The sequence below is a fragment of the Trachinotus anak genome, unplaced genomic scaffold (genome assembly GCF_046630095.1).
Source record: "Trachinotus anak isolate AG129_WGS33_773 ecotype Australia unplaced genomic scaffold, CSIRO_AGI_Tana_v1 ptg000008l, whole genome shotgun sequence".
NCBI classification, from domain to species: domain Eukaryota; kingdom Metazoa; phylum Chordata; class Actinopteri; order Carangiformes; family Carangidae; genus Trachinotus; species Trachinotus anak.
In genome coordinates this window covers 4,909,279-4,936,050 of record NW_027273859.1, presented here as the reverse complement: position 1 = coordinate 4,936,050, position 26,772 = coordinate 4,909,279, and the positions used below count along the sequence as shown (strand labels likewise).

General features: G+C 43.1%; 1 protein-coding gene across 2 annotated transcripts in view; it reads left to right on the top strand.

Annotated features, from left to right (window-relative positions):
- The window catches only part of cux2b (cut-like homeobox 2b), an 86,856-nt gene extending 60,226 nt beyond the window's left edge, over positions 1-26,630 (top strand). For both annotated transcript variants that reach the window (XM_071481983.1, XM_071481985.1), the window contains exons 5-22: positions 7,666-7,806; positions 8,026-8,185; positions 9,051-9,130; positions 9,550-9,616; positions 12,498-12,546; positions 13,226-13,330; positions 14,615-14,806; positions 14,947-15,005; positions 15,099-15,147; positions 15,392-15,491; positions 16,121-16,750; positions 17,773-17,874; positions 18,058-18,896; positions 20,987-21,152; positions 21,348-21,653; positions 21,944-22,132; positions 22,232-22,508; positions 22,694-26,630. In XM_071481983.1, coding sequence (XP_071338084.1) covers positions 7,666-7,806; positions 8,026-8,185; positions 9,051-9,130; positions 9,550-9,616; positions 12,498-12,546; positions 13,226-13,330; positions 14,615-14,806; positions 14,947-15,005; positions 15,099-15,147; positions 15,392-15,491; positions 16,121-16,750; positions 17,773-17,874; positions 18,058-18,896; positions 20,987-21,152; positions 21,348-21,653; positions 21,944-22,132; positions 22,232-22,508; positions 22,694-23,498 — 4,316 coding nt within the window. In that variant the 3' untranslated portion in view covers positions 23,499-26,630. The remainder of the gene's footprint in view (positions 1-7,665; positions 7,807-8,025; positions 8,186-9,050; positions 9,131-9,549; positions 9,617-12,497; positions 12,547-13,225; positions 13,331-14,614; positions 14,807-14,946; positions 15,006-15,098; positions 15,148-15,391; positions 15,492-16,120; positions 16,751-17,772; positions 17,875-18,057; positions 18,897-20,986; positions 21,153-21,347; positions 21,654-21,943; positions 22,133-22,231; positions 22,509-22,693) is intronic.
- The last annotated feature ends 142 nt before the right edge of the window (positions 26,631-26,772 follow it).

Below are 26,772 nucleotides of genomic sequence, written 5' to 3'. Positions count from 1 at the left end.
TCACTAGATGATGTAATTCACTGTTTGGCATAATCATTACATCATTGCGTCATATTTGCTTTCTGCCTAGTGTCAGCCGGTTTCAGCCTTTTTCTGTTTGCTTCTCTCCTGCTCTCTGTGCTCACATATACAGGATTTTAATAAGGCTGTTCTCATTTACATGTTTTTCTGTTTCTGTTGTCAGGCAACAGAACAAGTACGATGTAGTGACTGTAACACGGCCCATTAAGACAACATCTTAACCAGCAGTCACTTCCAAACCTTTTCTAAGCTGCTGCTAAAATCCTGATTTTGTAACCACATCGTCCAACAAAATCACCAAACATAAGTTAAAGACAACGGCTGCGCTGTGATTTTGACTATGATTACTGATAAACTGATCACATCTATGTCAGCTGCTGTGCAGTCAATTGAATAAGATGCACAGAGACCTCACGTTCATAGGGCAATGCTATAAGGATGCTTCTATGGAAAATAGCTAAGGTTTGTCCAGAAAGTCACAAGATTTGTAGCTATATGTGCTTTAAAAAAGTCTGTGAAACTGCCTGTAAATATAAAAGAAACTGTTTGCACCAATTCATTTTGAAAGAGGCGACCAACGGTATAACTTCATCACTCACTCAGTCAGTCAACAACATTTGCATTTCTAAGACTGTCCTCACTGTCGTGATTTAGCCGAAAACATACTGTAGACTGATCCTAGCATTAGATGCTTTCATCCCCACACACACACACACACACACACACTCATCCGCCTGCAGCCAACCAGAAGTCAGAGCAATGAGAATATGTGTATGTTGGGCCCTTGCAGTAAGTGCCATCTGTGAGGAGGGCCTACAGTATCCTGTGCCTGTTTGTCACTATACATCTTGCTGCTGGTGTCCAAGGTCACCCCCCCCCCCACCCCCCCCCACCCCCCACCCCCCACCCCCCACCCTCCCCACCCCCCTCCTCCTGACCACCTCTTGCTAGAATGGATGACTCCAGGTACACCGGAGGACAGTCATTTGGCTGTGGCCCCACTTCATTTCTCTCTGCCCCTCAAACACAACAGTGAGCTTTCCCACCATTCCCCCAACAAACGCTACAGCTCATGTATTTTTAATCTTTTGACAGATGCAATTATTCTTTACACACCGTGCTCGTTAATCTTAATGCAGTTATTACTATTCATTGCAGGAAGTTTTTCCCTCCTATTATTTCATTTGAAAGTGCCTCTCTCTCAGTGTGTGTGTGTGTGTGTTGTATGTGTGTGTAGTGTGTGTATGTGTGCACTCATTTGTGTGCCGACACTAAGGCTGTCGGTCCAATCAGAGAAGGCCAGCGGCAGAGTTAATGAATGCAAGAAGCGAACTCGGAAAGGAGGGGGAGGGGCACACGCAGCAGCAGCTCAATATGTGACCTGTTGTATCTGGCTATCATTAACATCTGGTCACATATCAGTTATCCACTTTGCTGTGCCCACTATTGAATACAAATAACATATCCATTACATTTGTGAGATTCCAGTGTGATGATGTTGCGCTTTGCTAATGCGAGATAATGCTCCTGTTCAATGGCAACTAGAATGAAACAATAAACTCAGAACAGAAATAACTTCTTGATGCAAGTGATTGAAGTATTTTTTTCTTCTTCTTTTGCCTTTTATGAGGCCCCTAAGCCAACACGTCAATCCACTGGAGTGTTTCATTAGCGTGCTATATTTTGATCTGCCTGTGACATCTCCCCATGCTGTGCACTGTAACTCCTACCCAGTCTGCGGCTTGAAAGAGGCCTGTTAACAGTGTTTCCCTAACAATGTTTATATCACCTCCGCATGGTTTTGATCAGTGCAGATAAACACGTCCTGATCACTGAACGCTGAAAAACAGTGGCAGCTTCTGCCCGAATTCATCGGTTTCCCAGAGATGCACCCAAGCTCCTCCATCTTTTTCTTCCTCTCCTCCTTGCTGTCTCATCCTGCTCTTCTCTCCTGGAGTGTGCGAGTGTGTTTGTGTGTGTGTGTGTGTGTGTGTGAGTGAGTGTGTAAGTAGCGTTTGAACGTCTGCGTTTGTTGCCACCTCTGTGAGAGCAGCGAGGCCCTGTCGCCAGGGGCGTAGCCCTGAGACTGACGCTCCAGGTGTTTGCTCTTCCTCGCCTCCTCTCAGTACACACACTCCTCCCTCAGGATCCACCCTGCTCCCTCTCTCCTTTAGAACACAGCTCCTTTTATCTGAGCGGGGAGCTCACTGAGAGTTTGTGAAGATTCTGATCTGAATACACCCCTCTAAGTGTGAGTGTGTGTGTGTGTGTGAGAGTGTGTGTGTGTGTGTGAGAGAGTGTGCGTGCTAGGCCTGAGGCATGTCTGAGGTGTGTGTCTGTGTATGTGTGCCTCAGTGAAAATATTATGGCAACAGTGCTTGCCAGTGGTGACCAGCGGTACTGCAGAGCAGAGCAAAGGTACAAGCAGCTTTTTGTCACATCAAGTCGCATGTCTCCTTGTTGTTATGAGATGGTTATAAGTGCCTCACATATTCACTGCAGATATTTCCCACGGCTATGAGATTATCTGAACAGAACGCTCTGACCTTAGTAATTCATAGTCATTCAGATGCATAAAGAATAGTTGTCCTTCTTCAACCCCAAATATACATAAGCAAGCACCAGCAAGAGAGGCCTGCAAGGCATAGCCAGCCGGCTTTATTGTAATTGTGCAGCTGAGTACCTACAGTCAGGATGAGAGCAAAGGAGGAGTGCTGTGTGTGCATGTGTGTGTGTATGCGTGTCTGTGTGTGTGTGTGTGTGTGTGTGTGTGTGTGTGTGTGTGTGTGTGTGTGTGTGTGTGTTTGTGGCAGTCTGTCGGAAAATAAGTGCATATAAAATCTGATGGAAAATGAAAGCTCTCTGGGCGGGACGAGATTATGCACAAGTGATTAATAAGAGCAGTAATAAACAAAGGCCCAGGAGATGTTTGAGGTGCTTAATAATGCATTATGTTCATAAAAGAGCCGGGCCTCTCCAACTGATCCCCATGGAGTAGGAGACCCCAGAGGGACCAGGGGAGAGTGTGCTCTTAAAAGACAGCAACTCTGTGTGTGTGTGTGTGTGTGTGTGTGTGTGTGTGTGTGTGTGTGTGTGTCGGAATGTCTGTGTATAAGAGCAGATAAGACATAACCATGGGATTTAAAACTGTAACGACAATAGACTGGGATATTTGATTACGTTAATTTATAGTGATGTGTCATAAGTAAGAATTGGAGCTCGGTTGTTTTATTTTGGTTTAATTTTAAGTGAAGTTTGGTTTGGTTGTTATTGGCACTTCTTTGTTGACTGCAGCATCTCATGTTAATTTTAAATGCTATCTAGCTCTGGCTCCTCTCTTTGTTTTGAGCTTTAAAATGTCTTGGTATTGATGTCATTCCCTCTCTGTCCTTCAGTCTGTCAAACAAAGACATGGAGCTGCAATGAAAAAGAACAGGTTAAGAAGTTTGTTTTGTTCACACACAAAAGCCGTTGCTTCCCACAATCATTTTTTTCTTCATTCCAGCTATCTTTTTATTTTAGTATTTTCTCACTGCATCTGCCACATCAAGGTAAAGTGAGACTTAGGTTTGCTATCTGAATATGAAATGCTGGTAGGTTTAAAATGCGCCACAAACAGAAAAGTTGTGTTTGTGAATTTGTTGCAAGCAGTTTGTGTTTTTTCTAATCGAAACAAATCCTTGACAGGTGGAAGAAAGGAGACAGCAGTTTATCCTACAGCACACATCTTATATCACTTTACATTGTCTGTGAAGGTGAAAGTTAAGACTTGGTGTTCTTTCAACCTAGTTTTGGTCCTTGACAACAATATTACAGCAGTGTTACTGTTTGTTGCAGCAGCGGCGCAGCGTGTTTATGGACCTTGAAGTCCACTCAGAGGAAAAAAAACAAGACTGTTTTGAATGAAATGAAAAAACCTTGGAGCACAGCCTTGTAAATTAATTTGTTCGTGTTGTATGATGGGAACACAGCTGGCCTCATTAACATGCGCACAACAAATAATTATAGCTTTTTTTTCTCTCTTCAGCCAGCCAATGCTTGGCTAATGGGCTTGCTGGGTTAATTATGTCAGAGCGTAATTACACAGGGCCCAGGGAGACATAATGGTGCACCCTGCTGCGCCCACACCGCCTAATGATGGTGTATCGCTGACAGGGCCAAGACGGACCGCCCCGACACACCTGCTTGTCTTGGCGCACACCACCCTGGTCCACCCCCACCCACCTAGACACACATCCTCAACCTCTGCACAGTCCTCCGCGGTGCCACCCGCAGCCCTCCGAATCATCCAGCTTCTGACAGGCTCTGGCTCCTACTCAGCCCAGGACTGAAGGCTCACTCAGATACAGTAGCTGCCCCCCAATTTGAGATGTGAAATATCACAGAAACAGCAACGCAGTGACCACGAGGAGGCAGCTACAGGGTGGCAGCCTCATTATCCCTCAGCCAAAGTGATGAAACTCGATATCAATGCAGCTGAGAGTGTGCAGAAACAATTAAAAGTCATGCTAACTTTGGTCAGCTGTGAACAAGTTGGGTCTTATTTGCGTAGTTTTGGTCATCTCCTCTGTTGGTTTGAATAATAACATTGTAATTTCTGCGTAAGAACCCACACACAGCTCACAGCAGACCAGTGTGAGCTCCACCGCATTTTCACTTTCACCTTGCCTTCATCCAGGTTCCCTGTATACAGTCCATGAACTTGATCAGTCATGTGACTTATAGGTTGCCATAGATGCTAAGTATACAAAATTTTGTTGCCATCATCTTTTTAATATACTTTTTACGAAACATAATTGTGACAATTGTGAAAATTACAACAGAAATGTAAATGAATATTAAACATAAAATATTCCAACCAACTTTTAAAAAATATTCAAACACAACCTTTTAATTTAACCCATAAACTAGTGAAAAGGTAGATTTTCACCAACTGATGACAAGATTTTTCTGTATCTGTGTGTCATCATCCAGTTTTAGAAACACATTCCAGTCAAGTCTCTTTCATCTCTGAATATTTGTGAGGAGCCTCAACTCATTTCAAAGCCAGCTCACACATCAGCCTTGTTTTTCTGTTTGTACGGTCATTTATAATTGTCTTGTAATTTTTTTGCTTAGATGTGGGAACCTGGTGACATTGATTAAAAAGAGGTGAGATGAAGCACAAGCAGTCACACGGTTGTAAACACAGCCAAACTTGAACAGTGAAATCAGTCCCTGAACTGTCAGTGGTAAACATCCATCAGAGTTTCAGACTTCCTGCTTCACTTTTAGATATTTATTCTGTTCCATGATGGACTATAATAAAGACAGCTCAGGTGTCAATACCTTTCACTTTCACTTCCAAATAAATAAATGGAAAATAAACTGTTGGCTTCTTTACAGACTGATTGTCTGACTGCTGGAGTATGTTGTAACGATCGTCACCACGTTCCCAGACCTCAGCAGGTGCAGTGTTACTGTAACTGATAAAAATGGACAAAGCTACAAAAATATGACCCAAGCTGTAAGAAAGCAGAATCATGTTCATGTTTTCACAATGGCATTATTGAACCTGCCTGTGCCAGTGTGCCACTCTGCTGTTCTCAGTGTCTGCAATTCCTCTGGAGCTGGACCTGTGCTTCACCACAGAAAATGATGTATTAAACTTCCTGTGATTTATTAGCTTAAATGAGCTGCTGTTGCCCAATCAGTTATCATGACCTCAGAGCAGACATCCAATCAACCATAATTAAGATAAGAGATGAATTAAAAACTGAAACGTTTCTTTGCGCTGAGAGTGATGTGACTCACTGGATGTACATAATGCCCCGTCAGCTGTTATATTTTTTGATTAGCAGAAATGTGAGTGGTTGGGTTGGAGTTGAATTCCTCTTGTATTCCAGGTTTTATTTGGTGGATTTACCATCAGACCTGCACTAAAAAGAAGCCCAAGTGCTCTGTATTAGCTACATCAATTAGTAGCTGTATTTTCCAAAGTTATCAGCAGTCTTTCTGGACTCTGCTTCAGTAACTGTAGATCCTGGGCCCTTGGAGAGAATCCCTGCTGCTCTACTTTGATGGGGGATAATTTTGTATACAGTCTTAAGTTATATCCCTTCACTTTAAATTTGACTTTACTTTACTCCCCTGCCACTGATTGATAATCCTGGCTTGTCCATGTGTGAGAGATCCCTTACTATAATCTCTGTCCTTTGATCATTAAAAGTTGAAAGGATATATGGGAAAGAGGCTGATAAAGTGATTTCTGTGACAGTGGGTCGATGGAATAGCAGTGCTTTAAGTCATCCTGTTTGTCTTAGAAGAGCTGTGCTCTTAATAGTGATGTCCCTTGTGACTGATGCAATATCTCCACAGTTGGTGTAACAATGAATGCAGACAATGCTCGACTGTAAACGGTCCTGGGAAAAATAGCTCAATCAATTAAATGGCCCAAAATGTTTGTCTGATGAAAATGCAGATATGGCGAGCTGCAATGTAAGGCCAGGATTTCAACAAATTGCACGTTGCAGAAGTTTTGGCTCTCTGACGAGCATTTATTTTTGTGGACTGTCGGCTCAGAGTTTGCATTCTCTCAGTGACATCTGGCAAAGTTTAAACATCTGTGGCTCCAACTTCTTATGAAAAGTCACTTCAGTCAGTGCCCATACCGAAGAAGGGATCCAATTGGGTTCCACACAGAAGTCTAAGATGAGTGGATGAAAGCTGTGGGAGAAAAGTTTGTGCAGCAAAGCAGCGATTTTCCGCCTCTTTTAGAGTTTTGAAGGGCTGTGGTGTGTGTGTGTGTGTGTGTGTGTGTGTGTGTGTGTGTGTGTGTGTGCGTGCGTGGCTCTACATCTTGCCTCCCCCCTTGTCAAGGAGCTCCCCTGAGCTTCCCTCTCTGTGCTTTGGCACTAGAAGTCACCTCCTTTGGTGTTCGGCAGGCAGGTACACAACAGGAGCAGCTCTCTCTCTCTGAGCTGTTGAACTTTTCGGGAGGGGAAGAAAGGGAAGGGGAAGATTAAAAACAGCCCTGTGATGTGGAGTGCCGAGCTGCCTCCTGAGAATTCCTGGCATAATAATTTAAATGATCAAATGATACAGAGGAGACTTGTTAGCTGAGAAACAGCCTCCTAGTTGGCCCCATGGGCCCGGTGCTGCCGCGCATGCATTGCAAAACAGCTCCTCTGTTGTGTTAAAGAATCCCGCTTTTTTTTTTTTTTTTTTTTTTTTTTTTTTCCCCTTTTACTCCCTTTTCAGGAGCTACACTCTGCCTAGGTGTATACTTGGGACTTAAGACTCTGTCACATATTCATAGCAATCTTTTTGTCTTCTTTCTCGTTCATCAGCATGAGAGCAGACTCATTCCATTTGTTTCTGTACATGTGAAGGGTCGGAACAGCACTTGTGTCATTTGGTCCAGCCTGTGAAATTTTCAAAGGCGCCTGAATGGGAAAAGTCTAAGAGTAACTCTTTGGAAACAAGTCTCAGTGGAATAGTCTGCCTCTGTTGGAACTGCGATGCAGAAAACTCTGTAATGTACTTTACAGGCAGCGCACACACCAAAACAGCTATTTTGCTTTTTTTGAAAAGTAGGAGTGTATGGGTGTTGTGTGAATCTTAGTAGTTCTTTCTACAGAGATTTGTTTGTGTCTGTCTTCACAGATCCTGCTCCGGTGCTGGAGGCCTCACACACCCTGGAGGAAAGGCTGCAGCAGCTTCAGAGTTTGGCCCCAGACAGCGAGGCCCTGGTGCGAGAGATCAGTGGGCACTGGAAGAAACACTTGGAGTGCCTTGAAAAGACAGGTCAGGTCAAAATCACACGAGGGAGCAACACTACTTAAATGCTGTTTTTTTTTTTTTTAATTCACTGTGTGTGGTAAGTGGTTAATTCAAATGTACCAGGTCTGAACAAGTGTGAAATTAGTCTCCTTATGATGAGTATTTCAAATAGGTGTTGTCATAGTTCCTGGTTATCATCAGCTCAAGTGGTTAAACTCATGCCAGCCTTTTCCTGCCACACAGAGCCCACAGAGGACGGTCCAGCTGGCTCAGTGGCGGCAGCGACAGGAGAGGCCCCAGAATCCAGCTCTCCAATCTCCCTGATGACCCCCAACAGCACACCAGCTCCTGGGGCCCCAGGCTCCCCACAGCAGAACTACCAGGATCGATCTGAGGACCGAGGGTGAGAACCAGGGAAAATGAGCTTTATATTTCTGAAAACAGATGATATACCTGTGCCAAACAAATTCTCTTATTTCCTTCAGACATTTAAGATCAGGGATAACACTTAAATGTCCTCAATCTTTATATAATATAATATATAATATTATAATATAACATATATTATATAATATCCCAATACATAATGTCTTCTGTCAGTGTCTATGCTCATTAAACAACAGAATTATTCAACTTTTTTTAAAATTTGTGTCTGTGATCCTGCATTTGAGGCTGGAGAGAGAAGTTCACAAGAGCAATAGTGGAGAGTAATTAAGAAAAGTAACTTACGCTTAACATTAGGGCTGAACGAGCTGCATAAAAAAACATTGTAATGATTATATTGAATATTGCATTTGTGATCATTTTTTCATTTCACTTTCACCAAAATTTTTTTTAAGTGATGTTATTTTTGTTATGGCCTGTATGAACAAAAATGTCCCCTTACATCCGGAGAATATGATTTGTATTCTCTGTAGCACCACAATTCTTCATTTATATAAATATGTTGTGACACATTTTACCTTTTATCAAAAGAACATTAGCTCATAAGATTTTGATATTGCACTTGCCCATACTGTGATCTCAATAATATATTGGTTTAATTGTTCAGTCCTACTTAACAAACAGGGAATATGGCTGCAACACATCAACGCTGCTTTTTCAGTTTCAGTTTGTCCTTTGTTCGAGCTCTGTTTCACATGTCATTTCTAGGTGGGAGGAGGTTTGAACATGTATTTTTTTCCGTCTCAAGACATAAAGTTGGATATTGTAGCTTTGAATGCGTGGCCATGATGTAGCGGAGGAACTGACTGGGTGTCTTCTCTCAGGGAGGAGGAGGAGAGCGCTGATGTTAGTTTGGCTGACAGACTATCAGAGGCTGAGGAGAAGATCAAGGTTCTGCATTCATGTAAGTGGTTAAAACACTGTCACGTCGTCTATCGGATACATTTCATTTCAACCTGTTAAAAGAACCAATACATGTACAATTGCAGTCTGGTGCCCCCTGCTGAAACACTGCTGCCCCACTGGAGCTTTTATTTACGTCAATATGAGTTAAATCTAACACATATTTACTGATGACATTTGTCTTTGAAAATATGTAATTTTTTAACAGTTTTCAATGGATTCTTTGACTGGTACAGATGTCCCCACATTGGTTATGTTTCAAATAAAACTGACCTGTGGTTTAAATATGGAGAAGATATTCATGTATCCAGAAATTGGTAAATAAATAAATCTAGTTATGTAGCTTTAAGGTCAAAGGTCATGTGTTTTTTGTTTTTTTTTAAGTTAATATCTCACTTCCCTCTGTCTGCCTCTCACCAGCTTTGAACACTGCACAGACAGAGCTGCTGGACCTGCGGTGTAAATACAACCAGGAGATGACGAAGAAGTAAGAGTCTACTTCAGATTTCACTTTTCACTTTACCACACATATCTGCCGAACTTTTATAAACCCCAACCTCCTGAGTCACGGTGGCCGTCCCTGCGGCTGCTGCTCTTTGTTGCATTTCAAGTGCTGAAGCTGCTCCCCTTTATTTTGCCTGCATAAACTCATGTCCAGTGTAAAGCTGAGGAATGCCATTGTAAAGGCAGCGAATGAGAGTGACTCAGCCACTAATGCAGGTCGATGAGAGAGGTCTGTGTTTGCCTTCACTGGCAGCTGGGCCTTGACAGCCCTCAAGAAGAATTGCTCCATTTAAAGATTGCTTCAGAAAACACTCTACCTTGTCCTGGTCTTTGAGCGCAATGTATCCACCGCACGCCTGAAATGAATCTGAGCTTGTATGAAGGATGTCGATAGACATTCAAAGCAAACACTCCTTTGTTTGGGTTGTGCTCCAGAGCACAGTCAGCCGCTGCTAATGGATTTTCTCCCAGGCTTAATCCATGGCGCAATTGAACTGATGTTTCTAGACCTACTGCCATCTATTTTGTTGGATCGGACACCTTTTCAGTTTGGTCTTACCTTCACGTGCAGCAGCAGCAGCTTTGAAAGACCATCTCTGTTATGCAGTTGGTCATATAGTTTGTGTGTGCGTGTTGTTTTGGTCAAATTCCTTTGGGCTTACAGTAGCACCACTGACCCCAGAGCTCCAGCTGCAGTTACCGTCCCTGACCCCGAGCCTCTGAACACCGGGCTGGCCTCTATTACTCTCACTGACTGTTTCCTCAATGTTGATAAGAAAGACGATTTGTCTGCTTCGGCTTGAGTAGCTGAGCAGGTAATCAATACAAAACATTTTCCGTACTGCACAAGTTCATTAAACGTGGAGTTGACACCTGTTAGTGTTTGCTGTCAGCAGGGCGCCATATACCCTGGCCTTATTGATGGGACCAGGGCATGAGCAAGACCCTCTGAAACCAGGGCTGCACCTCGCCACACTGATGATCATTAATGCCAAGAATAGGTTTGGTTTGTCTGACTGATTTCATGTCTCACCGTAGAAAGATTGGAGGATTGTATTTTGCTTCTGCTGCACTGATTCTATTGGATTACTAATATTTTGTATAATTACACAGCCTGATGTGAGACTGTAGGAACAGCTGGGTGTAAACATGAAAGAAGGTGAAGGTTTGGTTTAATGTGAATGAAAAAAGTCCAATACGTTCTTTGAACATTTTTTCTTTTGGTGAGAAGCACTACTGTGTCCTGAAACTTGAGAAACCTATGTGCATATTTAAATCAATCACAGCATCCTCGTTAATTTATCCTTATCTACCTTTTGAAAATCAGCTCCCATGTGTGCAAAATGAAACTGTTGAACTTCAAACAAACCTCATGAATAATCCTGCTGAGTTTCTGTTTAAATTAGACTACTCTGATTGTTAGATGTATGGAGGCAAGTTGGAGTTCAGGCTCAAGAGAGCTTTGAGGATATGAATCAGAATTAACACATGGATTTGCCACTTGGCCAATGAATGGATGACTGAGGCCACAGAGATCATGTCATCTGTGTTGGTCTATGTATCTGTGGATTTTAATGAACTGTGGAAGAATTTCCATCTACCTTTACACACACATCTTAATAGTGGAGGTTAAACAAATTTTTCTGGAGACTCAACATTTCTCCTCCAGAATATTCCTGGTCTTGTGGACAAGGTGTTGAAAAATCATCATGTTGGGGGATAAAAATACAGGAGTTAAAATTGAACAGTTTAGCTTTTTGGTGGCTAGTGAAATATTCTCCATGGAGGTGTGGTTACACTGCAGAAATGTAGACTCTTGACTTCACTGTTTCTAAATTGGCCACAGTTATGTGTTAAATATCAGTTTTTGTTCAGACCTACAGAAGTGTTTATCCACCTGTATGGCCATTTGGAGGCTGTCTTTTTACTGAGAGGTTTTTATGATATTTAGTTCACTGTGACTGATATAAATGTGGTGGATAAAATGTAAGAAACAGTTCACAATGTCAGTGTGTGAGATTATAGATTATCTATCTGAGTGTAGTTTAAGAGGAGATATCTAATAAGTAAAAATGTCCTTTATTAGCAGAACAGTGTGGTAATGTGACTGTGGCTGAAACTTCAATGTTTTATGAGTAAAAATCATGGTCTCCACAGGAAACTGCTTTATTATCAATCATAAATCAATTTGATTTCCAATCTACAGTAAAATACTTACATACTTGTTACCATGGTGATGTTAACCATTCAGAAGTTTTACAGCATTATAAAATGCTCCATTCTCTCTCTATCAGACATGATGTGCTGTTTTAGTGACCAAACAGAGATAAATATTGTTAACATAGAGACTGAAACAACAACTGTACAGTTCAGTGCATGTGAAACTCCACTGTAAGTGAAAATACAGAGTATTTAATGTGAGGTGTGTATAGATCCCAATTAGCTATGTAAATTTCCTGCATGTTGTGGCAGCTGCTGTAGAGCTGCAGTGAGTGGTTCACTGCCTCCCAAACATGTACAAAAGTACAACACAGTGTACAGCTTTTGCCATTTTTTTATATTTGGTTTCTAGTAAGTTAGTATGAGTCATTTTTCCTGTCACAGCTGGCTGCTTTGGTTCAAGCCCTAAAACTCATCATGTCTGAATTTCCTTAAATATATAGGAGGAAAATAAAAACGACGACAGCTTGTAGAACCTAGTTAAAGCCGTTTAAGAAGTGGTCAGGCTGAAGCTTCATTTTGGGACGGATCATATAATTAACAGGATGTGAAGCAATCACTGGGCTTGATTTTGTGCGTCTGCCTTTCATCGGAGAGTAAGAATGCGTCCTCAGTAATCCTGGGTTTCTCTGTCTGTGTTCCAGGACGGGGGAGGTCGACGCCATCATGGCGAATCTTGAGAAAGCAAACCAGGTGAGTACAGTCTTCTTGTGCACCTCTCTGATTGAGATGCTCCTTCGTTAAGGTAATCACTCCTGTAATCAAGCCTTGGCTTTAATTAGACACCCTCCGTCCTGTGCCCCCCCTCATTCCTCCCTCTTACACCTCCCCTCCCCTGAGTATGTGATTAGCGAGTGTAAACCTGAGCCCCCGTCGGTGGGCGTGCTATGGCAGCACGGCTCCACTCAGCAGAGAACAGGAGACTGCCGTGCACGATTGATGCCGGAGCGCCGAACGCCAGGGTTCTTAGTTATCTCATTGCCTTGATTGCTTCCTATCCTGGTGATGCCTCTTTTCTTCTGCTCCTTTCTTCTCCCCTCTGCTTTTCTCTCTCACACTCTTTTTCTCACTCTGCTGCTCTCTGCTAGCAGCTCCCAGATAAATGTTCCCAATATGAATCATTAATTAGCAGGCCGGGTGTGACAGAGCAGGTAAACAGTTTGGGGAATAAAGTGGGCCGACTAAACAGTCCCCTCAGCAGAATAAACCGGAGGCTGCTCAGGCCCCTGATCAGTTTTCTCTGTTTTTAAAATTTCAGAGTAAGGGCGCCTCCTTTTGATTTATGTATACGCTCTCACCTTGATCATCTCATCAGCCAAGTGAAGTGGCTGGCTTGTGAAAACTGTAACTGTGATACTGTGTCTGTGCACAGAGAGCGGAGATGGCTCAGAGGGAAGTGGAGAGGCTAAAGGAGCAGTTAGCCAGTGGCCAGAGCACCACCACAGGGAGCTGCCATCCAGCAGAGGGCACTAGCAGGGTAAGGATAACGTGACATCATGTTATTTGTTATATTTGTTAACTGAGATGCATCATTTACTCGTGTGTGGTAGTTAAGTACAGTTTACTTTACTTGAGTTCCTCCATTAGATGCTACTTTATTCTCTGAAATGTGCTGGAGCAGAAGCACATCGTTCTTTTTACTCCACTACATTTGCAGATTTAACATACAAATAGATTTTACATGTAAAACATATGATAAATACCAACCCAACAGTATGTGACACAGTTAGTTAAAATAGCTCCCTGACGACCAGCTTCAATATTAGAATTCTGTTTATGCAGCTATTATAATATATAATAATAATATACTGACAGGGCCCACTTCTCTGCATTCTGAGCTCTTTTATTATTTAATGTGCATTTTAATGATAATGCTTTGCACTTTAACTTAACCAAGAGTTTTACATGTAATAGAATCTGTATCCACCACCACAATACTTGTTTTTTTTTTATTTTTGCGACTTCTAAGATACTAAGTCATCGTTGCCATGGTAACTATGTAGTGTACTTCTCAAAGATAATCTGTTAGTTGACACTGTGTTCTCCTTTGTGACATTGTGTCTTTTCCTCGACTTTCTTCTTTTTCTAAAGTTGAAGTTGCTGTAGTCCACATTTTCAGTCAATTAAAAAAACAAATTTATTCTTAGGTTGAGACTTAGAATTTATTCTACAATGACCCCTAAAGGATCTATAAGGACATACATAACAGCAACACTCATTACCCAGTGTTGGACAAAAAATACAGACAAATGCATAAACAAATTCTCAGTGACGTCTTGAATGTAGCAGATATAATGTGAACTAATTAAGTGTCAACAAATGTTGATATTATATTTTAGAATTTGACAGTACCAGGTCTAATCCAGTCTTTTACTGACTGTGTTTCTGTCCATACCAAAACAAAGTCAGACTAATATATAATAAAAATATGACTTTGATCATCTGTCAGACAAACACAGTCATGAAATTTGCAAGTTATGACGACCACACCTGAATCTAAATTCCACAGCCTGTGCAGAGGTTTTATTTGGTATAGAAATATTTAAACTTATCAGATCAGATTCAATCACATGAATGGAAATAGTATTAATTGCTACCTCATCATCTTTGCTGAAGTTGATTTCTCCAACACTGCAGAGGTTGTGTTTCACTGGCTGCCCTCTTACATTTTTCCTCCTCCTCACTGCCTTTATCACTTTTTATCACATTTTTTTTCCTTCCCTCTCACGCCCCCCATCACGTCTCCTCCTCACCCTGTCAGGAGAAGAACGAGAAGGGCGAGGTGTTGCCCTCCCAGCTGGAGGCCGCCTTGCTGGCTAAAGACCGCGAAATCCTTCGTCTGCTTGAAAACATTCAGCGGCTGCAGTTCACACTACAGGAAGTACAGGAGACGTCGGCCAATCAGATCCTGGAGCTGGAACGCCAGTTGGCCTACAAGACAGAAGCTATTGAGGTGAGCGGATCTGACACATGAGAAGTGACAGCACATGATGAACACGTCCTCAGCCCTCAGTGGCTCTGATGATTAACACTTTGATGATTACACTAACGAATATGAAATAAAACATGCTGCTTCTTCTTTTTCCATTTCAGAGATTAGAAGCTAAACTGCAATCCCAGATTGACTATGAAGAGATTAAAACTGAACTCAGGTGATAATTTGCTGTAGACTGAATGTGTAACTCAATCATAAAAACGTGACTTCAAATCCTTGACTTTTTCTGCATGTTTGTTTCTGTCTGCAGTATCCTAAAGGTAATGAAGTTGGCCTCAGCAAATGGCGGCTCGTCTCAGGTACGTCACATGCTCCTGCACCCTCATTGTTCACGCAGCAGGTCCAAACAGCCAAGTCTCCTTTTTAGCTAAGCAGAGCTTTGGTTTCTTCTTAACGTTCTCTTGGTGTCAGGAAAGAAAAACTACAGCAGTGCCATTGAATGCTTCACTGATCGTCATCCATTATAAGGTTATCTGCAGCTCTTGTAATTGATTAATTGAAAATTAACAGCTCTTGTGTGTATGTGTGTGTTTGTGTGTAAAGGAGTCTGCCAAGGCTGCAGAGGCTCTTCTGCTGGATAAAGAGGCCTTTCTTCCGTCTCACAAGTACCTGGTGGATAAGGCTCGGATTTTGCACAGCAACGGTAAAACAAATGTCTCTCGTGTTTCATTGTCTGTCTATGACTCCCAAATTTAATTAGTTTATATCTCAAGGCTCTGGAGTTTCAAGAGGTTTTGTCATTTTCTAAAAACTCCCGATAGTTCACTGATTACTTGGTGCTCATTGGTCAGACTCAATCGATTTGTGGAGTCAGTGTTTTGCAGAGTCAAGTCTCTTTGCATAAACTGAGCCTGAAAGTCGTAGTCTGGCTAAAGCGTGAGAATGTGTTTATCTACATGTCTTTTTATCATGTCCTATGTACCCTTCATGTCACAGCTGTTTTTGTTACATTATGTCACCAGTAAAGGAATAAAAAAAATAAAATAAAATAAACTTTTGCTGAATGGCAGCCATGGTGACAATCACAAGACAAAGGTAGATGCTAAAAAGTAAAATATCGTCAAGTCATCAAGTCAGTAAATGTACTTGATAATGCCAGTTACATAGCTAAAATTAGCCAACATAAATGACAGGTCATACTGCACCAAATAAGGCTGCGTCAGCAAAACCCCCAGATGTATTAAAAAGAGTAAGAGTGTGTTGTGTTGGTTATGAATTAAACTTTTCATTTGTAAGAGTAAATAAAAACAAAACTGTGTTTTCTGTCACCAGATGATGACCAGTCTGAGGATGCAGGAAGGGAGACAGGCCGACCGCCCGGCTCCCACTCGTCCTCCTCTCAGGTGGACAGGCGTGCCTCCCCCAGCCCCGGCACCCCCATCATGGACAGCTCCTCCTCCAGCCACGATCTCCCCCGTCCTTTCTCTGTGTCACCGTGCTCCGGGGACCGACTGTCAGGAGACCACATCCTTCACAAGCAGCTCCTCTCCCCACACTTTAAAAAGGAGGGCCTCATGGCTTTCCCCACAGCCCTCTATGCAGCCAAAGTTGCCCTCATGTCGGCGACTCAAGGGTCTGTGGGGCCAGGCAGTGTTGATGCAGGCTTACCCAGCGACCAGTCAGAAAGCGGCAGCTCAACTGCAGGAGACGATGACCAACTGGACACGGCCGAGATCGCCTTCCAGGTGAAGGAGCAGCTGCTCAAGCATAACATAGGCCAGCGTGTGTTTGGCCACTATGTCCTGGGCCTCTCTCAGGGCTCGGTCAGTGAGATCCTGGCAAGACCCAAACCCTGGAGGAAGCTGACTGTGAAAGGCAAAGAACCTTTTATCAAGATGAAGCAGTTCCTGTCTGATGAGCAGAACATCCTGGCACTTAGGACCATCCAGGTCCGCCAGAGAGGTGAGTGGAGCAGACAGTGCCAGGACAGGGAATATTAGAAAAACACGTCATCTCAGGTGGAAACAAACTGGTTACAGTACTTGTTTTTGAAGTTTTGGCCAGTTGCATCACCACTATACAGCACAGAGGCAGGGGGAGCAGCATCAGCTAGCAAGTTGCTCAGATTTTAAACAAGTCGCCTTCTTTACTGCATTTTCTAAACCACTGGCTTGGAATTGAAAGCGGGTGTGAATTAAGTGTCTGTGAAGTGTCATTCATATTCATCCACTGCATTCATCCACAGTGACAGTTAAAACATAAGGCTTGAGATATTTTACATTTATCTTATTGCCAACAAATCCCATGAAAAGATCAAAACCAACCATGAGTTGATCTGACTAAGTCCACAAACACATCAGTGACATCCATAGATGGTGACAGTCTGGTCCACCTACAGCAGAGAACTGGCTGGAAACATCATCCATTAGATGGAAAGAGTGAGAAATTATTTATACATTGCAAGATGGATAATGGACATATATCCATTATATATATATATATATATATATATATCCTGGTAAAACAGGCGTCACCATAACTGGCCAAAGCTACACAAATAAGAACCAGGTTGTTTTAAAAAAGGTCTTTAGAGAGTGTTTAGGCATTTGGGAATATGTGAAGCTGTGATGCACTGGTAACCTTTCTGAGCAGACGTAATCATGCCGTCTTGTTTTGGTGGCTTAGCTCTTGGACCTGTGTGCGTTTAAACCTAATCTACTTGGACCTCATCCTTGACTCTTTTCAGCTTCCTCTGCCATGTTTGTAGTGTTACTTTTAAACTTTGTTTTCTCCCTAGATTCACAGCTTTTGAAAGTTGAGCTTCCCGTATACTGCAACCTCAGACAGCACGCGCTCAAAGGCAGCCATTGATCTACCAGTCAAAAGCAAAGCCTTGGAACTGCTCTCTGATCAACCATCCCACTCACCCCCCTCCTCTCTCCTCTCGCTCTATCTCTATCTCTTTCTGTTACCCTCTGTGGCAGGGAGCATCACTCCGCGCATCCGAACTCCTGAAACTGGGTCAGACGACGCCATTAGGAATATCCTGGAGCAGGCCAAGAAGGAGATCCAGTCCCAGAGGGGAGGTGAGGGTGGAGCTGTGAATCATAAGTCATAGCTGAAAGCCATATTGATTGATTTCTTTTTTTTAAATGACAATGATATTCACAGTTTTTATTAAACATTTTGATCACTGCTTTAATGCATCACAAGCTGAAAAGCTGACTTGAGTGTGCATCAGTGTCAACATGTGGGTCTTCCTTGTTCAGGTGATGGAAAGTCGTCTCTGAGCAGCTCATCAGGCAGAAGCAGTAACGGCGCAGGCAGCAGCTCTGATGAAACCATCAAGAGCATCCTAGAACAGGCCAGGAGGGAGATGGAGGCCCAGCAGCAGGCCCTGATGGAGATGGAGGCCTGTGGGAGGGCCTCGACTGCCAGTGCAGGAGCACAGGTGGAACGCCTGGGGCCCCCAGAGCGCTCCAGGGGCCCGCCTTTGCCCATCTCCATCAAACAGGAGGAAGGGGGCTGCGTTACCGTGTGCATGGCCAACTCTATCAGCAGCCCCCAAACACCGCTCAGTGTGCTCTCCCCTGCCGCCTTTGTCCAGAACATCATCCGTAAAGTCAAGTCAGAGATCGGTGAAGCAGGCACCTATTTTGATCAGCACTGGTCTCATGAGCGGGGGCCGATGGGGCTCGTTGGCGGAGGTAGCTCTCGGCCTTTCAATTCGGTCTCTCCCTCCTTGTCTTCCTCCTCCTCTGGGCCCTCCGCCTTACCCCGGCCATGGCCCCGTCTGGAGAATGGCGAGTGTCTCCCCAACAGCGAAGAGGCCTCTGCTGCCGAGGATGAGCTGGGGCTCGGCCGGCCAATGGAGGTGAAGGTGGAGTCCGACACCTCGATAAGCGGTGAGTCCCCAGGACCTGGCCCAGGACGTCTATCTTACTACCCAGCTTACATCCCCCGTGCCCTCAAGCCCACTGTGCCGCCGCTGACTCCAGAGCAGTATGAGATGTACATGTACCGAGAGGTGGACACACTCGAGCTGACGAGGCAGGTGAAGGAGAAGCTGGCAAAGAACGGCATCTGCCAGAGGATCTTTGGTGAAAAGGTCAGACATTGCTCTTTCAAATTAACACATGCTGCGACACAAACAGCTTGTGACTATGAGAATCTTTCCTTAAAGCCAGAAATCACAGAGATGAGAACACTGACGCACACTATACACACAAGTGATGGTGTTTGAATGTAAAATTCAGTTCAGCTCTGTAGACAGCGATTATACAAAATATCTGACACTTTCCAGTTTTCCGCTATCATCCCACACATGGTTTCAGATCTTAAGACAACATGAGATATTAGACTGAGGTAACCTCAGTAAACACAAAACACATTGTAGTCATTTCCATAAATAAAGTAGCCTAATCAAACATTCACATCATCCATGTGAAAAAGTAATTGGCTCTTTAAAACCTAATAACAGGTCCCACCACTTCTGCAGCAACAACTGCAGCCTGAAGCTTCTTATAATATGATAATAGTGCTGCTCTTTATGGAGAGAGCTACATCTCTGGGTTTTAATGTGCCGGCTGCTTCAGACCCTCTACTGCATCGCTGAGTTTAAGTCAAGATGTTGACAAGGCTGCGCTAAAACTTTAAATTTTGTTTTTAGCCTTTCAGATCTATTAGCAGATGTCTGGACTCAGCTCTTTTAGAAGAGTTTGGCACTGAGCAGAGGTCATGTTTCTCATATCGCACACTACAAGCTACACCTCTAACTGTTGGTGTGATGATCATATCACAGTAGCTGCAGCTACAGCTCTGCAGAGGTATCCCAGCCCCGTAGAAAACTGCTATGAGAGTGAAATGCTGTATTTGCTTTACACTATGTTACACTATGTGTCATCTTTTGAGATGTTCCATTTTTAACCATTCTCTGCATAGAACATAACCATAAAAGCCTTCAGGTGCTTTTCTGTTTGCTGCTCTCCCTTGAAAGCTATTTTTCACATCTCTTTCTTATTGCGACGAGCCATCAACGCCGGATGTTGATGGCTGAGGGGCTGGCATTTGTTTGGATGTTCTACTGAGATCCTTTATGACTTCCTGGATGAGTTGTTGCTGCTCTCTTGGAGAGCCTTCGAGAGGCCAGCCACATGTTTCACCATCCCACAGTGTCCTCCATGTAGACATCTCTCCCTGGGGTTTGGTGGTTTTGTGAGCAGATTTCAATGGCTCATCTCCTCTGGAATTTCCTTGGTGGCACAATGTGCTTGTAGTGATGTGGTGGTGATTAGTTGCTGTGGTGAGTTTGATGGCGAGATTCATTAGAAGTATTGAATTGTCTGTCTTTGTTCAAACATCTGCATCTAGTTATCAGAAGAATGGTGTTGATTGAGTAACAAAGAGCAAACACTTCAATAAAATCAGAGTTGGATAAGTTTGTTCCTTAAATTAATGAAATCAATTTTGATTTGTTATCTAAAAATTTTTAACCATTGACTTTGACAAATATACAGCAACAGAGGAAATAAGGAAAGAAGAAATATATATTCACAACACTGTATTTTATTCCTCAGAAAATGTGCTTTTATTTCCAGAAACTCCCTCTGGGTGTTTTCCCAAGCTCCTCTGTGATTTGTCACAGTTCCTTCTCTTTGAAGTGGATAAAATATAACAGGTTTCATGGTATAAATCTGACATCTCTGTGATATTACGGATTAAAGTCCAGTTTATACCTTTCAGTGAGAGGTATTCATATTTGTAAATACTCGACTGTTGATTTGTTGTAAAATATTAGTTCTGTAAAATCTAGTTTGTGTGTGTTGTTGAAAATAAAACATTTTCCTCGCTAAAGGTTCCATGATGATCTATGACCACACATATTTTCTCAGTAAATTACAACACTGTAAATCATCAGTATAAATCCTAACATGGCAGTTTAAAAGGATGAGTAGATGGGTTATTGTTCACCTCCATGAAATGTGCTGCAGGTTGAACTGAAACGCTGTTTGAGTCGAGACAACATGAGCATTTCTGGTGTGTTGCTTCCCTCTAGTGGTTGTTTGCTAAAAGTGTCAATGAGGCCAAATGTCAGAGCACAAAGATTTATCACTGTCATGATAAAACCAATCACTGATGTGCTGTTTATACATTTATTGTTTGTAATGTAAAATATGAACCTGTGATTGTATGGCACAGGTGCTGGGGCTTTCTCAGGGCAGCGTGAGCGACATGCTGTCTCGGCCCAAACCCTGGAGCAAGCTGACCCAGAAAGGCAGGGAGCCCTTCATCCGTATGCAGCTGTGGTTACTGGACCAGCTGGGCCAGAGCCTCAGCCAGCCCCCGAATCAGGGCCATGCTCAGGGTAAGGTTGCACTTTGTAACGTGCACTCATCTCAAGAATCCTACTTCAGATGTTGCCAGATGTTCAGCAAAATATCAAACTCAAAAATGCGACGTTTGAAAAAGTACAATTATTGCAGTAGTTCACTGTACATACAGGCTTGGCTGTATCTAGACTATAGGCTTACTGTTTCTCTGTGATGCCTCCCACCTCCAGATAAAAGCCCAGTGACCACCCAGTCCTCACCCTCACCGCCCCCAAGCCCAGCGGAGAGCCACTCAAGTCCACTGGTTGAGCCTGTCAGCCTCTCCCTGGAGAGCAGCAAAGAGAACCAGCAGCCTGAGAGCCTAGGGCTGGGGCTGCCCCCCCACCCAGAGGGAGGGAAATCCACTCCCAGCCTCATGGCCCTGCACCAGCCCACAAACCCACTGGGCATCCAGGAGCTGGTGGCCATGTCTCCTGAGCTGGACACCTATGCCATCACCAAGAAGGTCAAGGAGGTGCTAACAGACAACAACCTAGGTGTGTATGAGTCCACACTGTGGGGTTACACAAACACTCCCTATGAAAACAGACACAGCTCCTACACACAAATTCAAATTCAACGGTGCTTTATTGGCAGGAAAAACAATGTTGCAAAAGAATCAAAATACAATTTAGCCAAGTACACAATAACAGAAAAAAACAATAATACAAAACCAGGGTCCGTATGCATATATATTACAGTATATTATGTGTGTGTGTGTGTGTGTGTGTTTCACTGTCCCTCAGGTTGTGGCCTGTTGACATGCAGTGTTCTTGTTTCCTCACAGGCCAGCGTCTTTTCGGGGAAACCATCCTGGGTCTGACTCAAGGCTCCGTGTCGGACCTGCTCTCCAGGCCCAAACCTTGGCACAAACTCAGCCTGAAGGGCAGGGAGCCGTTTGTCCGCATGCAGCTGTGGCTCAACGACCCTCACAATGTAGACAAGCTGAGGGCTATGAAGAAGATGGAGAAGAAAGGTGTGCATAGTAATAATAATAAGATCTTACAATACAAGTCAGAGAAGTTGTTGGTGTTATGTAATTCCTTCATGCCAGATATCACTGTCTTCCCTTCAGCGTATCTGAAAAGGAGGTACGGGCTGCTGAGCACCGGCTCGGACAGCGACTCACCCAGTACTCGCTCTGAGTGCGTGAGTCCGGCCTTGGTCTCGCTGGACCTGTGCCCCTACAGCCAGGTGAAGAAGCCTCGGGTGGTGCTGGGAGCTGAGGAGAAAGAAGCCCTGAGGAAGGCCTACCTGCTGGAGCCCTACCCGTCTCAGAACACGATCGAGATGCTGGCCTCCCAGCTCAACCTGAAAACCAACACTGTCATCAACTGGTTCCACAACTACAGGCCAGTGCAATGACCTTTGTGACCTTTGCTAATGGCTGCCTCTGCTGTTTTCATTACTACTATACATTTGCTTTAAGCTGCAGCTGAATGCCTGAAAAGTAAATAGGAAAAGTGAACTTAAATATCCTGACACTTAGGTGTTTGTGCTGAAGTGACTGTCTAACAAGCAGTGTGTGTGTGTGCAGGTCCAGGATGCGACGTGAGGTGCTGATGGAGGGTCTGCCAGACAATGACACAGATGCTGAGCACCACAGCTACTCACCCTCAGTGACGCGGAGCCCCCACTCTGATGGAGAGGAGAGGAGGCTGCAGAAGCCCTCAGGACACATCCACTCCAGCCTTCCTCTTAACGCCAACACCGCACTGCCTCATGTCAAACAGGAGGCAGTAGACAGGGAGGACGAGGGGGAGGAGGGCTCCATGAAACAGTCGAGAGTTCAGTGTTTTTCCACAGCAGTACAATTCCCACAGCTGAAAACCGAGCACGAGGACTCCATTGCTGGCTGTCGTGAGACCCACTTGGCTGGCCAGAGCCTGAGGCACGAAGAGGGGATGAGCAGCCAAGCTCAAGGGCTCTACCCCGGTGCAGTCTCCATAGACGGACCCCAAAGAGCCAATCAGTCCAGGCACGAGGGGGAAGATGCAGGAAAGTCACCCGTTGACCCGGTCAGCTTCAAGGCTTCGTCAGAGCCCTGCCGCAGCAGCCTGGAAGTCTCCCTGAACTCCCCCTCTGCTGCATCCTCACCCGGCCTCATGATGTCAGTCTCCCCTGTCCCTTCCTCCTCCGCTCCCATATCACCCTCGCTGCCCAACCCGCCTTCAACGAGCACCAATCACAGCCTGGACCCTAACCAGATCCCTCCCTTCCAAAGCCCCAAACTCAACAGAAGCACTCAGAGACGCAATGAGAAAATGGCCAACCTCAATAACATCATCCACAGGCTAGAGAGGGCAGCCAATCGAGAAGAAACACTGGAATGGGAATTTTAAGCCCCACCCCACCCCCCCCCCCCCCCCACCCCCCCCCCTTTTACTTGTATCTAGACCTGATGACCCTCGTGGCACACGGGAACGTCTCAGATTGAATCTTCCTGAAGACTTTGAATGGAGCCTGGCTCCTGAAGGCCTGTCCTCTCAGACTGATAACTCATAGGAAACGGGAACACAGAGCTAAACATGTGGCTGAATTCCCTGCAAGAACTAAAACAATGAAAAAAAAAAGGTTTATAAATGTGTATTTGTTTTTTTTGTTTTTTGTTTTTGATAATGCATACTACTTTGAAATATATGTGACAGCATTAGCTGTTGTTTTACCTTTTGGACTTGACATGAAGACTTTTGCAGCTATGGTGTCATAAAATGTACACTGAAGTTCTGTAGATTGCCACTGGGTGAGATTAAAAAAAGACCCCTGTCTTAAGCCATTAAAAGCACTATAACTATTTGAAAAGAGACATTGACCAAATTTGCTACTTTTTGAATAGCAATTTTTCAGATTTTGTCTGTAAGACTGGACAGTTTAAGTCAAGTAACATGAAATCCTATTACTGACTGAGGGATAGTCCTTTAAGACTCTAAATATTCAACATCTTGTATGTACTTAGTTTCTTGGTGATATGTTTTGAAATATTTGTAACTCACACGTATAAAATGTGGTTGTACATGTTATAGAATTGTCTGCAATAGCCTTCTCTAAACCTGATGTAGCATGGTACTCACCTGACCCTGTTATCCTCTGTAGTTAGTCACCTGTGATTATACTTGAGCGAAAACAAGAGAAAAAAAGTTGAAAACCCTGCAAAAAATAAGAAAAAAGTAAACGTTAAATCTAATAAGTAGAGTACTTTTAGTGTTTTGTTTCCTTTTTTGAATAATCCTTGAGGTTTACAGTTTAGGGCCCTTGTGCTTTTGGTAGTAAGTGAAACATTCACTACACGTGAGCACAGTTTACACAATTTCTTTCAGACTTACCTCTCTGACCCTCTTAAGGCACTGGTTCTCAGACTATAATGGGCCAAGACACAGGACACCTGGTTTACCTCAGATTATGTTGATGCACATCATGCTATGACCATGCGTTTCATTCTTATACATGAACATGACCCACACTTATTTGAATCGATGGAGGGAAAGTGCTTGTATCACGCCTCAGACGTGCAGAGATCAAACACGAGTTCTGAGGACTAAAATCTGTCTTTTACACAGAAGATGCTGCTGTTTGGAGAGTTAACAATTCCTGTGTATTGTGCTCCTCCTCACCTGATCGGGTGCACTTTCTCAAACTGCGTCAAGTACTGTAGCTAGAATCATGTGTACTTGATCAAACACCTCAAACTCTAAGCACTGAGATGGTGTTCAGCTGTTGGGTAAGAAAAGGTTGCCAGGAGTGACACACAGTATGACCTCTCATCAACATGAAAACATTCAATCTGTAAGTACGCTATATTCAAGGACACAAAAAGTTACAGGTATCCCCTCATATTATCTTTGACCACTTGTGTATTGTGTCTGTAGAAGTTTCTTTGTCATGCTTGCGAGATGTTCTTTATGTATTTTGCCTCTATTTTATACTCAGAACAGTTAACTAGATATTCAATACCTCGTGTATGAACTACTTACGGCACTTAGATTTTGATAATTGTGAGGACTCAAGAAAATTTCAAATATCAACATTATCCTAACTTAGTGTCCACAAGTCTTTGCCTTTACTGTATCGTTGAAGTTGGTAGTAAACACTTGCACATGTCTACATAGTTCAGAGGACTTGGATTGTATTATGTAGAGATATATATTACACATTTACTAAAAAAAATAATATCTTACATTCTTGGAACAAAATGTGCTGATTATATTGAAATAGAGTGTACAGATTTAATAAACCAAACCCATTCAAGCCAGTTCTGGTCTGGCAAGCTTGCCCACGTTTTAGACCTTCTCTCAGGGTAGTCTTGCTTTTTAAAGCTTTACTGAAACAGTTGCTCTCATCAGTGGTGGTGACTATGATAAACATTATGTGGTGTAAAGAATGACTCCATTATATATTAAATGGGCCTGTGGAAGTTTTAAATATATGGGAATTGCAACGTTCACAGAAAGCAGTGGTTTGGTGGAGAGTTGTTGCTGTTTTGTAATTCATTACACAGACGTGTCAAAGTACAGTGCAGATTGGAGCTACCAGGTTGAGGCTAATGGGTTGCATTTTTGAGATCAGTAGACTGCTCTCTAAAATACTGTTCTTGTTTTCTCTCAGAGCCACAGAAGATTTTTCTCTGGTTTTCATACCACCATTTTTTGTGCATAATATACTGTATGATTAGAAGTGACATTTCTTTCATTGAAATTCCATTGTCTTTCATGGTAACATGGACATATGATTGAAAATGAAATGTATTTACCCAGACCATTATCTCTTCGTGTAAAGCTCATCTCATCGTTTTGCATGCAAAACCATTCTGGTCACATGACAAGGGATAGACTGTGTTTTTGTGTTGTTCTTGCACAGGGACATTGACTCAGCACTTAAAGTCTTTTTACATTAGTGACATCCATGCATGATGCAACTGATAAATTTGGCTATCACAAAGCCATAATGAATCCAGTCAAATCAGAACCCAAAAACAACCCCGTAAATATTACTTCCAGGTAAATATTTAAATCAAGGTTATTTTGTGCCATATCGTATGCCTCATGCATTATCCTCACAGGAGAAATGCCTTGTGGTGATGAGTGATCTAAGAGAGTGTGGGGCTTTTTGTCACCAGGTTCAGAAAAAAAGCAAAGCTTTTTGTAGCAATAGCCCTACACCTTAGATGGTTTTATTTTATAATTGACATTTGTCACTAAATAATGAGGTAATTGGTCAGCAAAATTTTGAATTGTTGCATTCAGACTTGTTAACAAAGAAACATTTTACAATCTGACACTGAGGGTTTGTCACAAAGAAAATATTTAATTTGAAAGTCAGCTTGTGAGCCAATAAAGAGAAGAGTCCTGCAGGCTTGAATATCTGTCCACAGCCTCACGTCAGGCTATTAAATGTTTAAGAATGGATAAAAGTATGGCAAGCGTCTTGAAATTGAATTTGCATATGTAAGCCATCATTCAATACATAATTGTTTAAGACCCTGTTGTGTTGTGTTTTTATTTCTTTATGTTGAAGAATGACCACCCTTAGAGGTCTGCCACATTTACACAAAGCACAGATTAATACATGCAAACAAATTAACGCACTGTAATGTGTGTTGTGTGAATACAAAACAGCGCA